This window comes from Eretmochelys imbricata, chromosome 1, assembly GCF_965152235.1.
Source record: "Eretmochelys imbricata isolate rEreImb1 chromosome 1, rEreImb1.hap1, whole genome shotgun sequence".
NCBI classification, from domain to species: domain Eukaryota; kingdom Metazoa; phylum Chordata; order Testudines; family Cheloniidae; genus Eretmochelys; species Eretmochelys imbricata.
The window spans coordinates 334,225,463-334,247,737 of record NC_135572.1 but is presented as its reverse complement, the minus strand read 5'-3'; the positions used below and the strand labels follow the sequence as shown (position 1 = coordinate 334,247,737).

The 22,275-nt window shown below is 42.1% G+C and overlaps 1 protein-coding gene across 1 annotated transcript in view; it reads left to right on the top strand.

The window, feature by feature from the left end:
- The window catches only part of LHFPL3 (LHFPL tetraspan subfamily member 3), a 313,820-nt gene extending 308,264 nt beyond the window's left edge, over positions 1-5,556 (top strand). The window contains exons 3-5 of the mRNA XM_077807029.1: positions 1,461-1,518; positions 4,457-4,842; positions 5,366-5,556. Of these exons, the coding sequence (XP_077663155.1) occupies positions 1,461-1,518; positions 4,457-4,842; positions 5,366-5,556 (635 nt within the window). The remainder of the gene's footprint in view (positions 1-1,460; positions 1,519-4,456; positions 4,843-5,365) is intronic.
- Positions 5,557-22,275: the final 16,719 nt, after the last annotated feature.

The following is a 22,275-nucleotide window of genomic DNA, read 5'->3' as shown; positions in this document are numbered from 1 at the left end:
GAGTCCGGTGGCACCTTAAAAACTCACAGATTTATTTGGTCCTAAGCTTTCATGGGTAAAAAACCACTTCGTCAGATGCATGGAGTGAAAATTACAGATGCAGGCATTATATACTGACATATGAAGAGCTATAGATGCTGCCTCTCCTACACTCCTCTACCTTCTCCAAGGTATTTGTTTCTTACAATTCACTCACTATATTCATATGCTGGATAAGATGTTCCTAGATTTTGCTTGCACTGACAGACCCCATAAATCCAGGCATACATTGTAGCTCTTTCACTCACAAGGTGCATTCCCTTTCCCTGGCATTAGGCAATACTATTGCACAATGATGATGATGATGGGGTTCAAACACTGGTTTCAGGCAGATCTTACTGATGATTGGACTGCTAATTAATAATGCTGCTTTCCTGGACTTCACCTCCCAAATGCATTTGGCCTGTACAGGTCGTGGATTTAATTCCGATCTCTCACCAGTTTGACTTCAGTGGAGTTATTCCTGATTTACACAGTAGTGAAATCAGAATCGGACTCTGCGTCCCCTACTCAAACCTATTTAGTGATTTATTTATTTTCCTATACAGTTGAGTCTTTCTTTTTTGAAATGTCATGGGCCACTCCCAGTAAAATCACTGGCTGGGCAGGCCTGAATCACCCCTGCACTACTCTGGTTTTACGTTCTTATAACTCTGTTGATTTCATTGGAGTTACACCAGATCAAAAGTGGAATAATGCATTGGTGAAACCGTTCCACATATTACAAAACTGTTAGCTCTTTCAAGTCTTCTGTGGCCAGTTTACTTTTCTTTTATTGGAATTAAACTTTCCTGCAGAAAAATAAGGTCAAATTCTGCACTGGCCTCTATGTGAGCCCAATGATTTCAAACCTTAATGCACAGCTTATGCCTCACCCATCAGAAGAGGGCCAAGCAGATGCCAAGTTCCTTTTCCACTGAGGTATTTTTTTGCAGCTCCCAAGCACCAGTGATTGCTCTTGGGCATCTTCTGCTCCCAGCTGAGATAGGGAAGGGCTTGGACTCTCTGGGTACTGCGAGTGGCTTAAAGAACCACTGTAGCAGTTGCTGGAGTGGTTGCTGGCGGTTGTGCTGCTCCTTCATGAACTGCAGCAAAGTCTGCTGCTGTCCTTAGGTTGCAGCTGGGGCTCTCTGCTGCTCCATCATTCATTCCAAGAGCATTTTGGTTAACCCCCATCCCATCCCCTTGTGCAAATGATATTAAATCCCTCCTGGCAACACACATAAAAAGGCTATCATCCAAGTCTGTTCCTAACACAGTAAACACACACTGGATATGGTCCAAACTTACCCCTTTTCTTGAGATTTGCCTTTACTGTTAACTCACACAGTAATGCAATGTAACCTGAGCTTCAGCTTTCTCTTGAACTTGGCTGTTTTCAAGGCTTTTTGCTTTGTTTTGTTTTATTTCTCCCCATGCAGGATCCCGCCGAATTCAAAAATATTGTCTGTTGGACAAAGGCAAGGGGCATCGACCATTGTAAATTATTAAGCATGTTTAGAAGGTTGAGAGTTTAGAGAAAGAGAAATACAGAGTAGTCCTAAAACAAGCCAAGGACCAAGGTTTGCTGGCTGCATCTGATCCGTTGACAAATAGACACAAATGTAGTGTTTTCTGAGATATAGTTCAAGTATGCATCAGATGCTTCCGAAATATTACAGTTACAAGGAAAATTGGAAAATTATAAATCTATAACAATGTAGCACCGTCATATTTCCAAACCTACTTGCAGGCCCTTTTTAATTATTTGACGACATGATCCTGCATTTCTTCCACAAGCAAAGATCCCATTGATTGTAGTGAGATTTTCTTGATTAAAGAGACCAGAATCACTCCCTCAGTGTTTGTTTCTTCAAAGGGTAATCTGTTGGGTCATCAGTGCTAGAGGATGTGTTCCTCTATCCACTCACATGTGACAAGCCGTGCAGACTTCTCTCTTGCTGCCCTGTTAATGTCTGTTGCAGTCTATTCATTCTGTCTACTAAATATTAATTCTGGCTTTTTTCCAACTTTATATTAACCTTACATTAACTTAATGAACTCCCAGGCTGATTTGATAAAGTTGTACTACAAAGGAAAAGTCTTCAGGGCCCATTTCTCCACGGTCTGACACCTTAGAGTCATTTTCCCCTGTGCAAAGTGGATCTATGATCATACCAACCAGAGGCATGTTATTTTACACTCTCACTTTTAGAGATGTAAACAACTACACAAGGGACAAGGAGCAAGCAGAATTTAGGCCAAATCATTCTGTGGTTTCTTAGAACTACTCTCATATACACTGTTGTTATTAAGAGACGAATTTAGCCTTTTATTTCTTGAGCACCATAAAACAGAAGTTACTAAGGCACAACTTTCATGAACAGGTGAAACAAACAACTAAATACTGGACTCTGTTTTGTAACGTATGATGAATGATGAATGATGAAGTGAGCTGTAGCTCACGAAAGCTCATGCTCAAATAAATTGGTTAGTCTCTAAGGTGCCACAAGTACTCCTTTTCTTCATGCTATATGAGTTTCAGCAAGCATGTCAGGAGCATACTGTGTACAGTAGCATCGCTTTTATACAAGACTAAAAATGCGGAAGAAATGTAAAATGATAGGAGAAAACATTTTATTCCCCACTGGGGTTCGTGCCAACCTTGATCTAACTATTCCTTACTATTCCTTTTTTTCAAATATTGTTTTAATTTTTCCAGGGGAAATTAAAAAACAACTCTTTTTTTTTCTCTTTTTCAATAGCCTTAGTCCCAAGGCCAAGACATTTCACTGGGTACATATACAATAAAATTAAACTTTAATTTCTATAAGATTTAAGAAAACAAATTATTTATTTAAGATTCAGGAGAGATGGGGAACGACTTGCAACATTAGAACCAATCTGACTCTTATCAAATATTTGATGTCAGAAATGTATTCCTTCCAGGTAGAAAGATGATCTTAGATAGTGAAAACCAAAGACCGGTTTGAAATCAGTTATCATTCATTTTTTTTAGACAAAGGATTTACATTTAAATTTGACTTACAATATTTTGTTTTTCTTGTTTTTAATCCCTTCACAGTCAAAGTTAACCACTTTCTACAAAAATATGAATAAAACTATAGACCCTCAAGGTTATCTTTATGTGTATGTTCTATTACTATTGTACATAATCCTTTTTGTTTTTTTTTTCTAATCTAAAAGCATTTGGAAAATGCACAAAGAGGTACAAGTTCTGAACAATTTGCTAGAACCAACAAAGAAATACAAAGATTTTGTTGACTTCTGTTTTGTGGGGTGGAAGGTCTGACAAAGCCTTCCTAGATACTTTTCTTGTAACCAAAGGACCAGTGCTTATTTTGATTCACTATAATCCCCAAGACTGAAGAAGCCCCAAGTATCAAATGCCTGATATAATAGCTTGCATCCTAGCAGAATGTTACATCCTAGCAGCTGTTTGTTTTTTGGTTTCTAAATGAAACTCTTTAAGAAGCAGAGAAATGATACAACTTTATTTCTGATCCAGCTTAAATTTAACTAACTCCCATCCAAGGCATGAACATCTGAGAGATTGTAGGTAGGGACTTGGGAGCACTCTCTCATCCCATGCTTCTACCCTACCAGCCAACATAAATTCAATATTTCACTCTTTGCCTCGGAAAGGGAAGTGTGCCAAGAAGCCAGCCCTTGAATATTGTCAGCATGGAAGATTTGCTGCGGGAAAAAGGGATACACACGTATATTTTACAAATTCAAATTAGGGACCAAATCTACTGCAGGAAGAGGTGCAAAATTACTTGCTATTAAATCTGATTAGCTAATAGAAAAATGTCAGTTGATCTGATCCATATGCAAAGCTGGCATCTGCACAGAAAACTGGACTCCAGGTGTGGTCTAATGTTACACTTTCAAGCTGCAGGTTGGAGTTTGAATCCTGTAATTGGTATTTTAGTATACACAACTTGGGTAACTTTGTGAAATCTCTAGGTCCTTGCTGTCTGCAGAACCCTGAAGAGCACCTGTGTGTGTGTGTATATATATATATATATATATATATAGGCCTTGCATGTTGTATATAGTTAGTAAATATGGTTCTTCTTTGAGCAGTGTCCCTGTGGGTGCTCCACTTTAGGTGTCTTGGCACCCTGCACTTGTAATCAGAGATTTGTAGTAGCAGTGCCCAGCTGGGCTGTGCACACGCCGTAGCCGTCTCACGCCAGTCCAAATGGTTACATAGCGGTGCACAGCCAACCGTCTCCCAGCTCCTTCTCTACCTCCTTTGGCTTCAGTCGTAGTGACCAGCAGTGCCCTCTCTCAGATAACCTTAATAGTTCATAGTTGTTCCCGATAGTGTTAGCTTAGTTGTAGTTAGCGACCGTATCCCCTTGCCCTTTGTATTTTATATTTTACTTAATTTTTCTTCTAAAAAAAATAGAGAGAGAGAGAGGGAGAAACCTTGTGACAAACTTGAGTACTCTCTCCTCTGCAAGTTAATAATAAGAAGACTAAAGGAGGACTTCGAGAAGTACCGAAATGAAAGGCTCTTAAAGACAGCTGAAGATCGCAGAAGCCTCAAGAAATGGAAAAGGGAATTGACACTGTACAGGTCAACAATAATAATGCTGAAAAACAGGGATGGAAAATCAGTAATTGATAGAACAGGGATGGAAGCAGTCTGCAAAGATTTCTACGCCGAACTGTTCAAGTCTCAGATAAATGTCCCAGTACCAACACTTCAACAGACCAACGATCATGTACCCCCAGTCCTTGTCAGCAAAGTTCGACATGCAGTTCACCAAATGAAGGAAGGAAAAGCCCCAGGTAAAGATGGACTGACAATCTAAATGATAAGAGCTGGAGGCCAAGACCTCTGGAAAACCCTTGCTCAGAGGTTTAGCCGTTACTTGGAAATGCAGAAGATACCATCTAGCTGGAAGGAGTCCAACACCATTCTGCTGAAGGGGGATCATGAAGACCTAAAGAACTGTTGTCCAATATGCCTGCTCTCACATGTCTACAAGCTGTTCACCAAAATAATAATAGACTGTCACAGAATCTGAACGAGCAGCAGCCAAGAGAGCAGGCAGGCTTTCAAAGGAATTTCAGCACACTGGACCATATTTTCACTATAAACCAGCTATTGGAAGACTCAAGGGAATACAAATTCCCTTTATGCGTTGCCTTCATCAACTATGAAAAAGCGTTCAATAGCGTAGAGATCAGTGCAGTGTTGAAAGCTCTTGCAGAGCAGGGCATTGACACAAACTGTATCAAACTATTAAAGGAAGCAAACTTTGATTGCACTACAGATATAACTTTATTTGATACCCCCTTCACATCTCAGTTAAGAAAGATGTGAAACAAAGAGACATGGTTTCACCAAAACTCTTCACAGCCTGCCTCAAAATGGTAATGAGGTGGATAAATTGGAAAGGTGGAATCAACATCAACAGAGAACAGTTAAACCATCTCAGATTTGCGGATGATATTGTGGTGTTCGCCGAAAATACTATCAAACTACGGAAAATGCTGTGAGAACTCAACACAAAAAGCAAGCAAGTCGGACTGAAAATTAACCGCTCCAAAACAAAATGTATGCGGTCTGATACTTTGCCAAAAGCCCAAATAACCATCAAGGGAGAACAAATAGAAGAAGTTGAGCAATATGTCTATTTGAGACAAGAAATTAACATGCACCATGATCAGGAAGATGAACTCTTGCGAAGAAAGAAAGCAGGTTGATGTGCATTCAGTTCTATCAAGGATGTCTCCAAGGAAAAATCAACAAGGCAACATGCACCAGCCTCTTCAACTCAACAGTACTGCCAGCAATGTTGTATGGCAGCGAAACATGGACGTTGACAAAGACAGAGGAGCAGCAACTGTCTGTCACGGAGCGGGCGATGGAAAGAAGAATTCTGGGAATTTCAATCCACAACTGAGTCCCCAATGAAGTGATCAGACAGCAGAGTGGAGTGCAGGATGTCGTCGTTGAGAGCAAGCATAGTAAAATGTGATGGGTTGGATATATAGTGAGGCTCACTGACAATCAATGGGCTGCAGTTGTCGCCAAGCGGTAACCACAGGAACTGAAACGACCACTTGGCCAACCTCCAAAGAGATGGGAAGATTTTATGGTGAAAAGAAATGGCCGCACATGGAGAAGGAAGGCCAGGATACAAGAAGAATGGGAGACGCGTTGTGATCGGTGCAATCTATACAAGGGCTGAAGGACCGATCAATCACGGTGATAGAAAGAGATTTTCCTTTCCTCTTTTACCCCTGCCTCCCCACTAGGTACTCAGCTATTGTTGAAAGAAAGAAAGAAAGAAAGAAAGAAAGAAAGAAAGAAAGAAAGAAAGAAAGAAAGAAAGAAAGAAAGAAAGAAAACAAACAAACAAACAAACAAACAAACAAACAAACAAACAAACAAACAAACAAACAAACAAACAAACAAACAAACCAGAGTTTATCCCTGCGCAGGGCACCTGGAACATCCGGTACCGAGACTTCCTGAGGAACTAAAGACCCTATGCGGGCAAGCTCTAATGGAGATGCACACATTAAAGTCCCAACTTAGCACTTACGGAGCTGAAGAAAACCTCAGCACTGAGCAGTACCATGGCACCACCTGCTGTACCTATGTAGCACAGCTCCAAATGATCGGCACCGACAGCTTCAACTCTTAATTCCTGGTCAGTGCACGATGCCGTCCCTGGCACCAAGCTTCACAGTCCCGCAGCAATTCATGAGACATGCGGACCTGATAGTGGCCTCAACGCCTGAATCTCCTCTACTCAGTATTGACAGTACCCCATCTAGACTGGGACCAGCCTGGTAACCACTCCCTGTGGATCAACCCCTCCTATTTCCAGTGATGAGGAAGAAGAGGATGAGGCAGTAATATACACTCCTCGCCACTCCTCACCTAAACCTGGACCTTCTCATCACCAGATAGCTACAGACATGCGGGGCTGGTATGATTAACCCTGGGCACTGCCCCCTATACCATTCCCACCCAACTGGCCATACTGGGATATGTGGGCAATGTATAGGCCCAAAACCTCAGGCCTTCTAACCTGCCTAGGTCCAGAGCAACACAGTCCCTTTCACCAACTGTCCCAGCACCCTCAAAGACGCAAGAGGAAGAGACCGAGGAGCCTGAGGATACAGCTGAAGGTGACACTTTGCCACCCACTCACATCTCATCTTCATCACCAGACGAAACGATAATGCCACCCTGACACACACACTACAGGGGATGATTTCAAATATTTTCAAGACCTCTTCAAAAGGATAGCTGAATCCCTGGACATTTTGCTAGTACAACTACCAGAGACCCAACACAAGCTCACAGACATACTCCAGGTATCCCCAGCGGTAAAGATAACCCTGCCTATTAATGATGCTATCATGGAGCCTGCAAAAAAAATCTGGCAGACACCTGCTACAGACCCTCCCTCATGTAAGAGGTCTGACAAAAAGTATTACATGCTAGCAAAAGGAGATGAGTTTTATTCATCCACCCCACAGCAAACTCTCTGGTGGTGGATGTGGTCAAACAAAGGGGAAAATAACACCAGTCCAGAGCGACCCCGTATGATAAGGACTGGAAAAGCCAAGACCTCTTCGGACGGAAAGCCTATTCCTCCACCACACTCCAGTTCCTCCTAGCCAATTATGTGGCCCTACTGGTAAAATACACAATCTGCTTGCAAAAATATCAGCATTTATTGAAAGTTTACCTAATGATAAAAAAGAGCAGTACAAGGCAAACATTTCTGAAGGGTCGCTCATTGCCAGGACGGCCCTACAGGTCTCTCTTGATTCTGCAGACATGGCAACACGGTCCATCAGTACATCCGTGGTCATGCGCCATCCATCCTGTCTCCAGGTTTCTGATTTCCCAAGGGAGATCCAAGCAACTATTGAGGACTTACCCTTTGAAGGTCAAAGATTATTCGCAGACAAAACCAAAGTCTCTCACACACCTTAAAGGACTCAAGGGTGACCTTAAAAACCCTGGGCATATACATACCTGCAAATAAAAAGAAACAGAGCAGGTTTTACAACCAGAGATTCCGGTCTACACCATACTCCCAGCCACAAAGACAGTGCGACCGACAGCATAAACAAAAACAGAACAGATGTTGGCAGAACCAAAATCTATCTTAGGTGTCTCAACCATCCACCTCCAGACAATCATTTTGAAGGTGTGGTTGAGGGCATGAAACCTCCACACTCTCTGGTTCCAGAACCAGATATGGTCCCCTGCCCATTCAGAGACCATCTGTCATCATACTACCCAGTCTGGAACACCATCATGACGACAAATGGGTTCTAGAGATTATCCAGAAGGGCTACTCCATCCCCTTTATTTCTGTCCATCTACCCACCCCTCTTCCCCATCCCTCTTCAGGGACCCCTCTCATGAGCATCTGTTACAACAGGAAATAAACCACCTTGTACAGTTAGGTGCCATGGAACCTGTATCATCACAACACAGGGGGAAGGGGTTTTATTCTCCTTACTTTCTAATGCAGAAAAAGAATGGCAGGTGGAAACCCATCCTGGATTTACAAAAACTCAACATATTTGTGAGAATACAAAGTTTCAAAATGGTGACTCCAACCACAATAATTCTGGTATTACAGAAAGGAGATTGGCTCTCAGCCCTCAACCTCCAGGACACTTATTTTCATATTACCATTCATCCTTCACACAGAAGGTTCCTGAGATTCACCCTAGGGAAACAGCATTTCCAATAGAGAGTACCACCCTTTGGCCGGTTTACTGACCCAACGGTATTTTCCAAGGTTCTCACTGTCGTTGCAGCTTACCTCCACAGACAGGGAGTGATGATATTTCCATACTTAAGACCACTGCCTGAAAAGGGCAGCAATAAATGCCATGCAGAGCACAATAACCCTGTTCATGGGCTTAGGGTTGCAAATGAATGTACAAAAGTCCACACTGGTTCCTTTCCAAAAGTTGGAATTCATAGGAGCCTACATCAGTTGTCTCACAGCAACAGCAATGTTACCCCAAAAATGCTTCCTCGCTCTAGTCAACCTAATTTCAGCAATGATGGACAGCCCACACACATCTGCCAGAACATGCTTACAACTCTTGGGGCACATGTCGGCGACAACATTTGTTGTAAAACATGCCAGACTCCACATGAGATGCTTACAGGCCTGGCTTCGAACGGTGTATATACCGCACAGACACTCTCTCAACAGACGCCTCACGGTGCCATGCAGGGTAAAAGACTCACTAACATGGTGGACACAACCACAGAACATCTGCTCAGGAGTCCCTTTCCAACAAAAAGCTCCAACCATGACAATCATGAGAGACGCTTCCCTAATTGGTTGGGGGGCACATCTAGTGACAATATGATCCAAGACGGCTGGTCCCCAGCAGAGTCCAACCTGCACATAAACTTACTGGAGCTAAGGGCAGTCCGAAATGCGTGTGAGCTCTTTCTCCCTTTAATCAAGTACAGTGCCATCAAGATCCTTATGGACAATATAGCATGCATATTTTATATAAACAGCCGAGGGGAAGCACAATCGTACTTCCTACATACAGAGGCAATATGCCTTTGGAATTGGTGCATCACCAACAACATAGAATAAAATAGCAAATCAACTAAGCAGGGATTTTTCACAGACCCACGAGTAGGAGATGGATCCCGGAATTCTCAAAGCCATATTCAAACTATGGGGACTCCCCACCATAGATCTGTTTGCAACAGCTCAGAACGCCAAATGCCCACAATATTGGTCCCGGGCTGGATTGGGACACCACTCCCTAGGTGATGCTCTCCTCCTAAAATGGGAGGTGCCACTGATGTATGCATTTTCCCCGACTCCTCTCCAAAACCAAGATCAGGCAGGACACATCCAGGATCATTCTCATTGTACCCACATGGCCCAGACAAACATGGTTCCCATACCTGTGCCAGATGATGAAACCACCTCGAGCCCTTCCCTTAGTGCCTCACCTTCTATCACAAAATGTGGGATGTGTCCATCACCCCAACCTTGCAGTACTCCACCTCAAGGCCTGGTTATTCCATAGCTGATGGGGATCGAGAAGGACTGTTCTGAGGAAGTGAAAGATATACTATTGAACAGTCGGAGACTAAGCACAAGAAAGATGTCTGTCCATAAGTGGAAACGATTCTGCACTTGGTGCCAGGACAAACAGATCTTTCCACAATCAGCCCCACCATTGAGAATCCTCAACTATATACTGGGGCTTAAAAAATCAGGGCTAATCACAAGCTCCATCAGAGTACACTTGGCTGCCATCACCTTCTTCCATGAAAAGATGGACGGAGTCACTATATTCACTCGACAATTAAATGCTTCTTTAAAGACAAAGGAAACACTTATCCCACACAAAGAAACCCTACACCCATGTGGTACCTCAAACTTGTTCTACACGATCTCGTGGGAAAAGTGTCTGAATCCCTTGCAACTTGCTCTTTGTTGCACTTATCAATGAAGGTGGCTTTCCTCATTGCCATCACATCCCAAGACGGGTGGGAGAATTAGGTGCCCTCATGGCACACCCACCTTATACAATATTCTTTAAATAAAGTAATCCTATGACAGCACCCTAAATTCGTACCCAAGGTCGCCTCCCCTTTTCATTTAAATCAGCCCATTTACTTACCTGTATTTTTCCTGAAGCCACGTGCTGATGGCAGGGAGGCCTCACTCCTCACATTAGATGTTTGCAGAGCATTAGCTTTCTACATAGAAAGAACAAAAACATTCAGAAAATCACCTAGACTATTCATTTGCATAACAGAACATTTGAGGCATTAAACCATCTCAAAACAGAGACTATCCAAATGGATATCCGGATGTACCTATTTGTGCTACCAAAACAACAATCTGGAACCCTCACCAGAGCGTTAGCAACATCTGAATCCTTTCTCAATAATGTACCTATCACTGACATTTGGAAAGCAGCTACCTGGGCATCAGCCCATATTTCCACTAAACACTATGCTTTAGAACAACAATAAGCAGCAGATGCTCAGTTTGGACTTACGGTGTTATCCACTGTCAATAGACCAACTCCAAAGCCCCTCCCATGCACTGCTCAATAGTCAGCTAAAGTGGAGCAACCACAGAGACACTCCTCAGAGAAGAAGAGAAGGTTACTCACCTTGTGCAGTAACTGAGGTTCTTTGAGGTGGTTGTCCGTGTGGGTGCTCCACTACCCTCCCTCCTCCCCTCTACTTTGGAGTTTCACACCGATTCTCTGGGATAGAGAAAGAACAGGGGAAAGTTGGCTGCGCACCACTACGTAATCACTTGGACCGGCGCGAGACAGCTACGGCGCATGCACGCCCAACCAGGCACTGCTGCTACAAATCCCCGATTTCAAGCGCAGGGTGCCAAGACACCTAAAGTGGAGCACCCATAGGGAGAACCGTCTTGAAGAACCTCAGTTACTGCACAAGGTGAGTAATCTTCTTTTATTTGGACCCCAGTGTGGGTCCTTCATATTAACTATGTTGTGTAAAGAACAAAATACACAACCATTATTTTGTTGATTCTCAATCTGGGAGGGACTGAGAGGATCAGATCTGCCATGCTCAATAACAGAACCTGTTCATCAATCAGGAAAGAAACAACTGAACTCCCAAGGAAACCTACGGTAGTTTTGCCCTCTCACAGATACCTTAGTGCTGGTACGGTATAGAGACAAGGTGAAGGGAGATTATGTATTGTGAGAAGCAAAGCTTCCACTGGTGCCTAACCATCATATTCCATATGTTGGCCTATTCCGCTTTGCTTGGGTGAGACCAAACTAGTCATGGCTGAATCTTTAAAAGTTAAGTCCAGAGAAACCCACAAGAGTTTTGGCGGTTTGTCTGAATTCCTTTTGTACACTTATATTTCAAGGAGAAATAGCTTAAACCTAATTTCACAATAAGACAGTATGAGAAGAGACTGGGATATTCTGTTGACACAGATCAGAAGAATATTAGTTTCTTTCAATTTCAGATCACCAGCACTGTAGAACTCCCAACCTCTGCAGTCCAGGGAGCAAAAGACTGTGCTTAAATAAGGTGCCACAAGCTAACTTCTTGTGCCTTGCATCAGTCTTTCTGCTTTTAATTTTCTCAAGAATTAAACACTATTCTGAGGTGGAGTTCTTGCTCTTTAGGAGGCTATTTCTTAATTATTTCTCGTACTTGTTTTATTAAAAGAAAATCAGGCGCTCATGCTAATAGAATCTATCCTCAGGCACCAAAAAAGAACAAATTATAATATTCATTTGTATGCTGGTACAACTGAGATTGAGGCTCCATTGTGCTAACCTCTGTACAGAGTAAGAGAGAGTTCCTGCCCAGAATAGCCTATAATCTATTCCAAAAAAAAAAGATAGAAAAAGGGGTGTTGGAAGGGAAGTCATTTTATCCTCATTTTATAGGTTGATACCTGAGGCTGTGAGAAATTAAGTGACTTATGCTAAGTCACACAGGAAGTCTGGTGCAGAGCCAGGAATTAAACTAATATTTTTTGAATCCCAACCCACTGCCTTAACTGCAAGACCAGCTTTCCTCTCCCTCTGTTCCTTTCATGCAGAAGATTGTGGTGATTGCAAGGAAGATACCCTCCAGTGAGCTCTGGGGAAAGGATGTCCTCTATTTCCATATTACAGAAGTGTTGGCAACAGTATAAGAGACAGCCAATATCATAGACCCCTAGGAGTGTAGGATTAGAAGGGACCTCAATAGGTCATCTAGTCCAGTGCCCTGCACTCAAGGCAGGACTGAGTAATAACTAGACCATTCCTGACAAGTGTTTGTCTAATCTGTTCTTAAAAACCTCTAATGACAGAGATTTGACAACCTCCCTAGCAATTTGTTCCAGTGCTTACCCATCCTGATAGCTAGGAAGTTTTTCCTAATGTCCAGTTAAACCTCCCTTTCTGCAACTTAAAGCCCATTACATCTTGTTCTATCCTCAGAGGTTAAGGAGAACAATTTTTCACCACCTTCTGTGTAATAACCTTTGATGTACTGGAAAACCATTATCATGTCCCCTCTCAGTCTTCTCTTCCTCAGACTAAACAAACTAAATTATTCCAATATTTCCTCATATATCATGTTTTCTAGCCCTTTAATCATTTTTGTTGCTGTCCTGTGGACATTCTCCTATTTGTCCACATCTTTCCTGAAATGTGGCACCCAGACCTGAACACAATACTCCAGTTGAGGCCTTATCAGCACAGAGTAGAGTGAAAGAATTACTGCTCATGTCTTGCTTACAACCCTCCTGCTGATACGTACCAGAATGATGTTGGCTTTTTTTGCAACAGTGTTACACTGTTGACTCATATTTAGCTTGTGATCCATTATAACTAAGGCTAAGATTATGTCACAGAGGTCACAGAAGTTACAGATTTTCTGCTTCAGCCCCAGAGCAGTGGGGCTAGATCTGTCACCCAGCAGGGACCCCAAGGCTCTCAGTCTCCATGGGTGGTGGGGGACCTGGAGCTCCAAGCTTCTGGAGGTGGCGGGGGGCTTCCGCAGCTCCCAGCTGCCGCCAGTGGTGGGTGCTGGACACCCCCCTCTACCCCTTCCTCTCCCACAGCAGGATTTGGGCTTTCATCACCTCATCAACCCCATTTTGTCACAGTTATTTTTAGTAAAAGTCAGGGACAGGTCACAGGCTTCCATGAATTTTGGTTTATTGCCCATGACCTGTCCATTACTTTTACTAAAAATAACAGTGAAAAAATCTTAACCTTAACTATAACCTCCAGATTCCTTTCCTCGGTACTCCTTTCTAGACAGTCATTTCCCATTGTGTATGTGCACAATTGATTGTTCCTTCCTATGAGGAGTACTTTGCATTTGTCCTTATTGAATTTCATCCTATTTACATCCATTTCTCCAGTTTGTCCCGATCATTTTGAATTTTAATCCTATCCTCCAAAGCACTTGCAATCCCTCCCAGCTTGGTATCGTCCGCAAACTTTATAAGTGCACTCTCTATGCTATTATCTAAATCATTGATGAAGATATGGAACAGAACCAGACCCCAGGCTGATCCCTGCAGGACCCCCCACTTGATATGCCCTTTCAGCTTGATTGTGAACCACTGATAACGACTCTCTGGGAATGGTTTTCCAACCAGTTATGCACCCACATTATAGTAGCTGCATCTAGGCTATATTTCCCTAGTTTTTTATGAGACAGTCATGCGGGACAGTATCAGAAGCCTTATTAAAGTCAAGATATACCACGTCTACCACTTCCTCCCTATCCACAAGGCTTGTTACCCTATCAAAGGAAGCTATCAGGTTGGTTTGACACAATTTGTTCTTGAGAAATCCATGCTGACTGTTATCACCTTATTATCTTCTAGGTGTTTGCAAATTGATTGCTTGATTATTTGCTCCATTATCTTTCAGAGTACTGAAGTTAAGATGACTGGTCTGTAATTCCCCAGTTTGTCCTTATTCCCCTTTTTCTTTAATATTAGCCTTCTTCCAGTCCTTGGGAATCTGTCCCATCTTCCTTGACTTTTTGCAGATAATCGCTAATGGCTGAGATATCTCCTGTCAGCTTCTTGAGTAGTCTAGGATGTATTTCAACAGGCTTTAGTGTCCAAAGCTGACCCACCTTAATATTGTACTCTGAAAGCTAAATATTTGGGGTTCGTTCAATATCCAACATTCTGGGGATTGGATGTCCCAGGATAAACTAATGGGATACCAAGATTTCATCTCTAGGCTTCTGGTTCAGATGGGCCTAAGGCAATAGTGATCATAAAATTGTTGTTGCACTGGGTTGGAGGAGGGGGTAAAATGGGGCCCAGCCAGGCCAATCCTCCTCCCCTACCCCCAAGCACCGCTGCTACTCAGAACTTTGCTGGGGTGTGGGCATTAGGAACCATCCACCGCTCCCTCCCTCAGCCATATGGGCTTTGAAAAAGAAACTTCAGGGAGGGCCCAGCCAGAGATTGAAGACAGCAGAGTATTTGCAAAGAGTGTCAAGCAAGGGCACAAATGTCATCAGCATGCTTTCTGCAATTTTTATTCAGAATGTTCTTTCCGGTGCTGATTGGCTGTTTGCTCCAACCCCTTCAAACTTCCTCCCTTCCATTGCCTTTCCATGTAGCTAATTCCCTCCTGTCATAAATATAAGGGGAAGGGTAAACCCCTTTGAAATTCCTCCTGGCCAGGGGAAAGCTCCTCTCACCTGTAAAGGGTTAAGAAGCTAAAGGTAACCTCGCTGGCACCTGACCAAAATGACCAATGAGGAGACAAGATACTTTCAAAAGCTGGGAGGAGGGAGAGAAACAAAGGGTCTGTGTCTGTCTGTATGCTGCTTTTGCCAGGGACAGAACAGGAATGGAGTCTTAGAACTTTTAGTAAGTAATCTAGCTAGGTATGTGTTAGATTATGATTTCTTTAAATGGCTGAGAAAAGAATTGTGCTGAATAGAATAACTATTTCTGTCTGTGTATCTTTTTTGTAACTTAAGGTTTTGCCTAGAGGGGTTCTCTATGTTTTTGAATCTAATTACCCTGTAAGATATCTACCATCCTGATTTTACAGGGGGGATTTCTTTATTTCTATTTACTTCTATTTTCTATTAAAAGTCTTCTTGTAAAAAACTGAATGCTTTTTCATTGTTCTCAGATCCAAGGGTTTGGGTCTGTGGTCACCTATGCAAATTGGTGAGGCTTTTTACCAAACCTTGTCCAGGAAGTGGGGTGCAGGGTTTTGGGAAGTATTTTGGGGGGAAGGACGCGTCCAAACAGCTCTTCCCCAGTAACCAGTATTAGTTTGGTGGTGGTAGCGGCCATTCCAAGGACAACAGGTGGAATACTTTGTACCTTGGGGAAGTTTTGACCTAAGCTGGTAAAGATAAGCTTAGGAGGTTTTTCATGCAGGTCCCCACATCTGTACCCTAGAGTTCAGAGTGGGGGAGGAACCTTGACACCTCCAAACATAAATCACTGAAAATATTTTAAATAAACCAAAATTGCAGCACTAACATGACATTTGCCCTCACCACATTGCTCACTGGTCTTGTGTGTGCTATTCATTTCCCCTACCCTGTTTGTCTGACTTCACTATTTAGATTGTAAACTCTTTGTATCTAGGGACTGTCTATGACTCTGTGTCTATACTGTGACAGAACAATGTGGCCCCTATACTCTTATTAGAGCTGTGTGGGAGTCAGATTTCTCATTTTGGGAGAATTATTTTTATTCTGATATTTCTTCCATTCTGGAACAGAATGAAAACAACAAATTCTCACAAACCAAAATTCCTATCAAAAATTTGCATTTTGGGATCATCAAAACATTTCATTTTCACAAAACTCAAACACTTTTGTTCCAATTTCAACTTTTTCATTTTGGGGACATTTCAACTTTATCAAAATCCTTTTGAAAATCATTTTGGAACAAATTTTCATCAAAGGTGGCACTTTTTTTCAGAACATTTCACTTTTAACAAATCAGCATTTTCCAATGGAAAAATGCCCTGGCAGAAAATTTCCAACCAGTTCTGGTTATTTTTAATTATTATTTGTATTACCATAGCACTTAGGGACCCTAGTCATATACCATGACCCCATTGTGCTTTACAAACACAGAACATAAAGATGGTCTCTGTCCCAAATTGCTTACAAATTAAGTATATGACAAGAGACAACAATTGGATACAGTCAGACAGGGAAGTACAAGGAAACAGGGAGGTAGTATTGGTCAGCATGATAGGCAGTATCTCAGCACACCAACAGCCTAGCCTTTGTCAAGTTTATTGTAGGCATCATGGCACAGAAGAGTTTGTAAGAAGAGGATGACTTAGTTTTTTGGATGTTGATGGGGAGCTTCTCCCAAGTGTGAGGTGCACCATGAGAGAAAAGCGAAAGTGCTTGTTTGAAAATTTAACAAGTAGGCAATAGAGGCTGGCATCATGCACCAATCAGAGAAAGGAATTGACATTTCAATAGTGAATGAAAGTTGATATGGGTGGGGGACGGGATAGGCCATGAAGGGCCTTGAAAATGAAGGCAAGTCGCTTATGTTTGATGCACTCGAGAAGAGGGAGCCAATGAAAGGATTCGAAGAGAGATGTGACATGGTCAAAGTAATGGGCTATGGAAATGATCTTTGCATCTGCATTCTGAATGGATATGAGTGGGACAAGATTGAATCGATCAAGGCCCGAGAAAAGGATGTTTCACTAATCAAGACACAAGCTGATGAGACCCTAGACAAGTGTTTTAGCTGTGTGAGTAGATAGGAAAGGCCATAGCTGAGAGATGTTATCCTGAAAGAATCTGTAATATATAGGCATAGAATGGATATGAGGACCTATAGGAAGGTCCGAGTCAAAGATGACAGGGAGATTCGGGGCCTATGTCACAGACAGGAGGGTGGAGATTAAGAAAAGAAGTAGTAGGGAGGGCTTGTGAGGAAAAAATTAAGAGCTCTGTTTTAGCCTTGTTGAGCTTGAGGTCATAAATTGGTTTCAGAGTAGCAGCCATGTTAGTCTGTATTCGCAAAAAGAAAAGGAGTACTTGTGGCACCTTAGAGACTAACAAATTTATTTGAGCATAAGCTTTCGTGAGCTACAGCTCACTTCATCGGATGCATCCGATGAAGTGAGCTGTAGCTCACGAAAGCTTATGCTCAAGTAAATTTGTTAGCTCATAAATTGACATCCACAAGAAGATGTCAGAGAGACAAGCTGAGATTTTAATTTGGACCTGTCATAAATATAAAGGGAAGGGTAAACCCCTTTAAAATCCCTCCTGGCCAGAGGAAAAATCCTCTCACCTGTAAAGGGTTAAGAAGCTAAAGGTAACCTCGCTGGCACTTGACCAAAATGACCAATGAGGAGACAAGATACTTTCAAAAGCTGGGAGGAGGGAGAGAAACAAAGGGTCTGTGTCTGTTGGTATGCTGCTTTTGCCGGGGATAGACCAGGAATGGAGTCTTAGAACTTTTAGTAAGTAATCTAGCTAGGTATGTGTTAGATTATGATTTCTTTAAATGGCTGAGAAAAGAATTGTGCTGAATAGAATGACTATCTCTGTCTGTGTGTCTTTTTTGTAACTTAAGGTTTTGCCTAGAGGGATTCTCTATGTTTTGAATCTAATTACCCTGTAAGGTATCTACCATCCTGATTTTACAGGGGTGATTCCTTTACTTCTATTTACTTCTATTTCTATTAAAAGTATTCTTGTAAGAAAACTGAATGCTTTTTCATTGTTCTCAGATCCAAGGGTTTGGGTCTGTGGTCACCTATGCAAATTGGTGAGGATTGTTACCCAAACCTTTCCCAGGAAGTGGGGTGCAAGGGTTGGGAGGATTTTGGGGGGAAAGACGTGTCCAAACTACGTTTCCCAGTAAACCCAGTTAGAGTTTGGTGGTGGCAGTGGTTATTCCAAGGACAAAGGATAAAATTAATTTGTACCTTAGGGAAGTTTTAACCTAAGGTGGTAAAAGTAAGCTTAGGAGGTTTTCATGCAGGTCCCCACATCTGTACCCTAAAGTTTAGAGTGGCGGAGGAACCTTGACAGGACCAATGGAAACAAGTCTGGAGTAGAGAGGTCTATCTGTGAATCATCAGCATAAAGATGATTGTTGAATTTGTGATTTCAGATGAGATTACCCAGAGATAAAGAAGAGATAGAGGCCAAAGACAGGGCCCTATGGAAACCCCACAGAAAGATGAAGGGCAGATGAGAAGGACACACTGAAGGAGCAATTAGGAGGGAAGAAGAGAACCAGGGGAGGACAGAGTCATGGAAAACAAGGGAAGAAAAAATTTCAGGAAGAGGACAGTCAATTGTGTCCAATGTGACTGACAAGTTAAGGAGGATGAGGAGGGAGTACTGCTTCTGAGATTTGGCTAGGAAGAGGTTCTTAGAAATTTTGGTGAGTGCAGTTTAATGAAGTGTAGGAGACAGAAGCTGGATTGGAGGGGATCTAGGATGGCACTGGAAGAGAACTAAGATGGCAATTGTAGACAGCACGTTCAATTAGTTTAGAGATAAAAAGGGTTTTTTTAAGATTGGAGAGACTAAAGCATGCTTGTATTGTGCGGGGAAAGAGCCAGAGGAGAGCAAGAAATTAAAGAGAAGAGTCAGGGAGGAGATGAGAGTGAGCACAAGAGAGATCAGAAGACGGGATGGAGCAAGGGAATGGGTTAGAGATGAAGAGCAGACGAGAATTTCTGCATCTGTGATCATGGAGAGGAGAGAGTTATAGGGGGGAAGAGGAAAAGGAAGGGAAGGCAAGCGAAGGGGCAGGGAAGGTCATGTCGTGTTTTCTATTGAAAGAAATTGGCAAAATCCTGTACAGGCAGAAGGAGGGGAGAGTTTGAGGAATGAGTTCAAAGTGGCAAAGAAGCAGCTGGTATTGCAGGTGTGTGATTCAGTTAAATTGGAGAAGTAGAGCTGTTTACCTAGGTCGGTGGAAGAACTGAAGAAGGAGCAGATGAATTTGTAATAAAGGAAGTCAGCCAGGTTACAAGATTTCCACCAGGGGCACTGCAGCATGGGAACAGGAGTGAAAGAAGAAGATATAGGATATGAGCCAGGGCTAGGGGTTGGCAGGATGGACCTTGTGATGGGAGAGTGATGGGCCAAAGAGTCGAGGCTGGAGGAGAGGGGAGCATAGAGAGAATCAACAACCATATCAGTGGAGGGAAGGGAAGGCAGAGAGGAGAGGGCTGAGAGGAGACAAGAGATCATCAGTGCTGATGGACTGGAAGTCACAGAGAGAAAGGGTGAGTGACAGGGCATGCAGAGGAGGCTGATAGGTATTGCTTAAAGAGATCAGGTGACAGTTAGAAAGCTGAGAGAGAAAGCAGAGGTGAAAAATGTGTCAAGTGAACAGCCCTTTTGGTGAGTGGGAGAGTTGACCCAGGGTTGCAAGTCAAATGAGGTGAGGGCAAGGAAATATACAGCTAAGGGGTTGGATGAACATAGGACATAGAAATTGAAGATGGACAATATTGGTCCCTGCGCACTATCATAATAAACATAAAGATGATTGTCAACTAAGTACTGTTCAGAGGCCTGTCTGAATTAAAATGTCTAAAACTTTACACCTCAGAATAGAATTATTGAGAGCTTGATTTTTATGTAAAACCCAGTGAAATCAATGGAAATAATTCCATTGATATCAGTGGCCCTGGGATCAGGCTATAAATTACTACTTGTTCATGTGAAATGCTGGGCATAGTCTGTAATAGTGTTTTGTGGGTTTTGTTTGATTTTTTTATTTAACAGTCATACTTTTTGGGTTGAGGAGTTTCTACATTATGAAGTTCAAACACATTTCGTTTCCCTGATAAGGGATTCTGTTAAAAATGTTAACTTCTTAGTACAGCTATTTTGTCTACCTGAGACAGCTTTCATAGATAAAGAAGAAGGTATTATTTCTTACAACAATGAAGTCTTTAGTAGAACTGGAGTTATCCAAAAGGAAAACTTCAGTTGCAAATGTAATTAACATGTATAGGTTAAACATTATAACTTGCCCAATTGCTACAGTGACCAGATTCTTTCCGATCCAATTTTTAACATTGTGGGATTTAGTTATGATAATCCTTCCCACTTCTTACTTGGGGAAGTCTCTTTTACCTGCCCATACATATATTTCCTATGTGACAGCTGGTTCCGTTTTAATAAAACCCAAAGCAGTAGCTTCAATGGTCTTCCATTTCCTCTTTTGTTTGCAAATCTAAGTTATAAGATACCTGATCACTTCAGTGAACAACCTCTTAACCCTAGTCTCTATTTTTTATACTGTATCACCATGATGAATTCACAGACAGGAATTTCCAGGTGGACAGTCAATCATTTAATAAGCCTGTCTTCTTGCATATGGTTCATTGATTTCCCTTTTAGCAATACAAATGGCTACATTGTCAGAAGAGGTGTTCTGCAGTTCTTGTGTTCATTTCCTCAAGTAGCCTTAGTTTTATTTCCTGCCTTATGATTTCCATCAACTGTTGCTGCTGTAGATGCACTTCCTGCAGCCTTTGTGTCCTGAAGCATCTCATTTTCTTTTTACTTGTACCTTGATTAATGTCCTTCAGAAGTCTTTCTTTGTGTCACTTGATTGCCAAGCAACTGCTCTACAAAACACTTCGCTGTGGTGACCTCATTTAAGGAACCTTCTTCTTTTGATATTTGTCAATAACTTTCCATTCATAATTCCTGTTTTGTAATACCAGCCATTTTATCCTGATCTTTCTATTGAATTTATCATTCAAATTCTCATGGTTTTATTTAATTGTTAAATTACCTAGAAGAGGATGAGGGTTTCAGTCTACAAAGGTGTGAATTTGGGGTATGATTTTCTCCTCACATATATTTGTGTAAATCAAGAGTGATTCCACTAAAGTCAGCGGAATAAAAGGTGTGTCTAACTGGTGATGGTCAGTTAGTGAAAGTAGAATTGGGCCTCAATCGTTTGTTTTCCTCTCTGATCTGTTTCCTTACACTTGTCTCTACTTTCAAGAAAAAAGTCAGGAAAAGTTTGTGTCCGGGCTGTCTCATGGACACCTCTTCTCTTCACAATTGTATAGGCCACCTCCCCTTTCATTTGCAATGGCACAGTGTCCCTAGGGCCTCTACAGCAGTTGCTTTCAAAGTAAAGTAATATGAGGAAAGTATGTGATATATTTTTAGCTTCTTTTCATGTGATTTAGGACCAGGAAACAAGGTGGAGAGCCAGCATCATGAGACAGACAAAGTGGACCTCCAGCAAGTGCTCTGCACACCGCTGATGGACTACAAACCACAGTTTGAAAGCCTCTGATGTGCTAGAACAGTATTTCTCAAACAGTCCATTGCAATCCCCAGAGGGGTCACAAAAGGCATTGGAAATTTTATTACCATCTAAAGCAAAGAAAATGTTGCTCCCCTGCTCCCCACATACCCTTACCCTTCAAAGGCAGGTGTTCTCCAGCAACCTCTTGAAGCATGCACATGAATTATGAGGTTTATCATTGTTAGTGTTGATACATTTTATAGCAAGTTGTTTCAATCTAATTTTCTTTTTATTATTTGTCTCTTACAAAAGGGTAAATGTATTAAAATATGAAATGCAGTTCCATGATGCAATCACTTTTCCATTGGACAGACCGAGTGTAGGAGTCAATCTGTGCAAGCATTTTACAATGAGATTGACAATTTAAAGGAATTAGAAATAGACACAGTCAGTTTCAAAGAAGGTG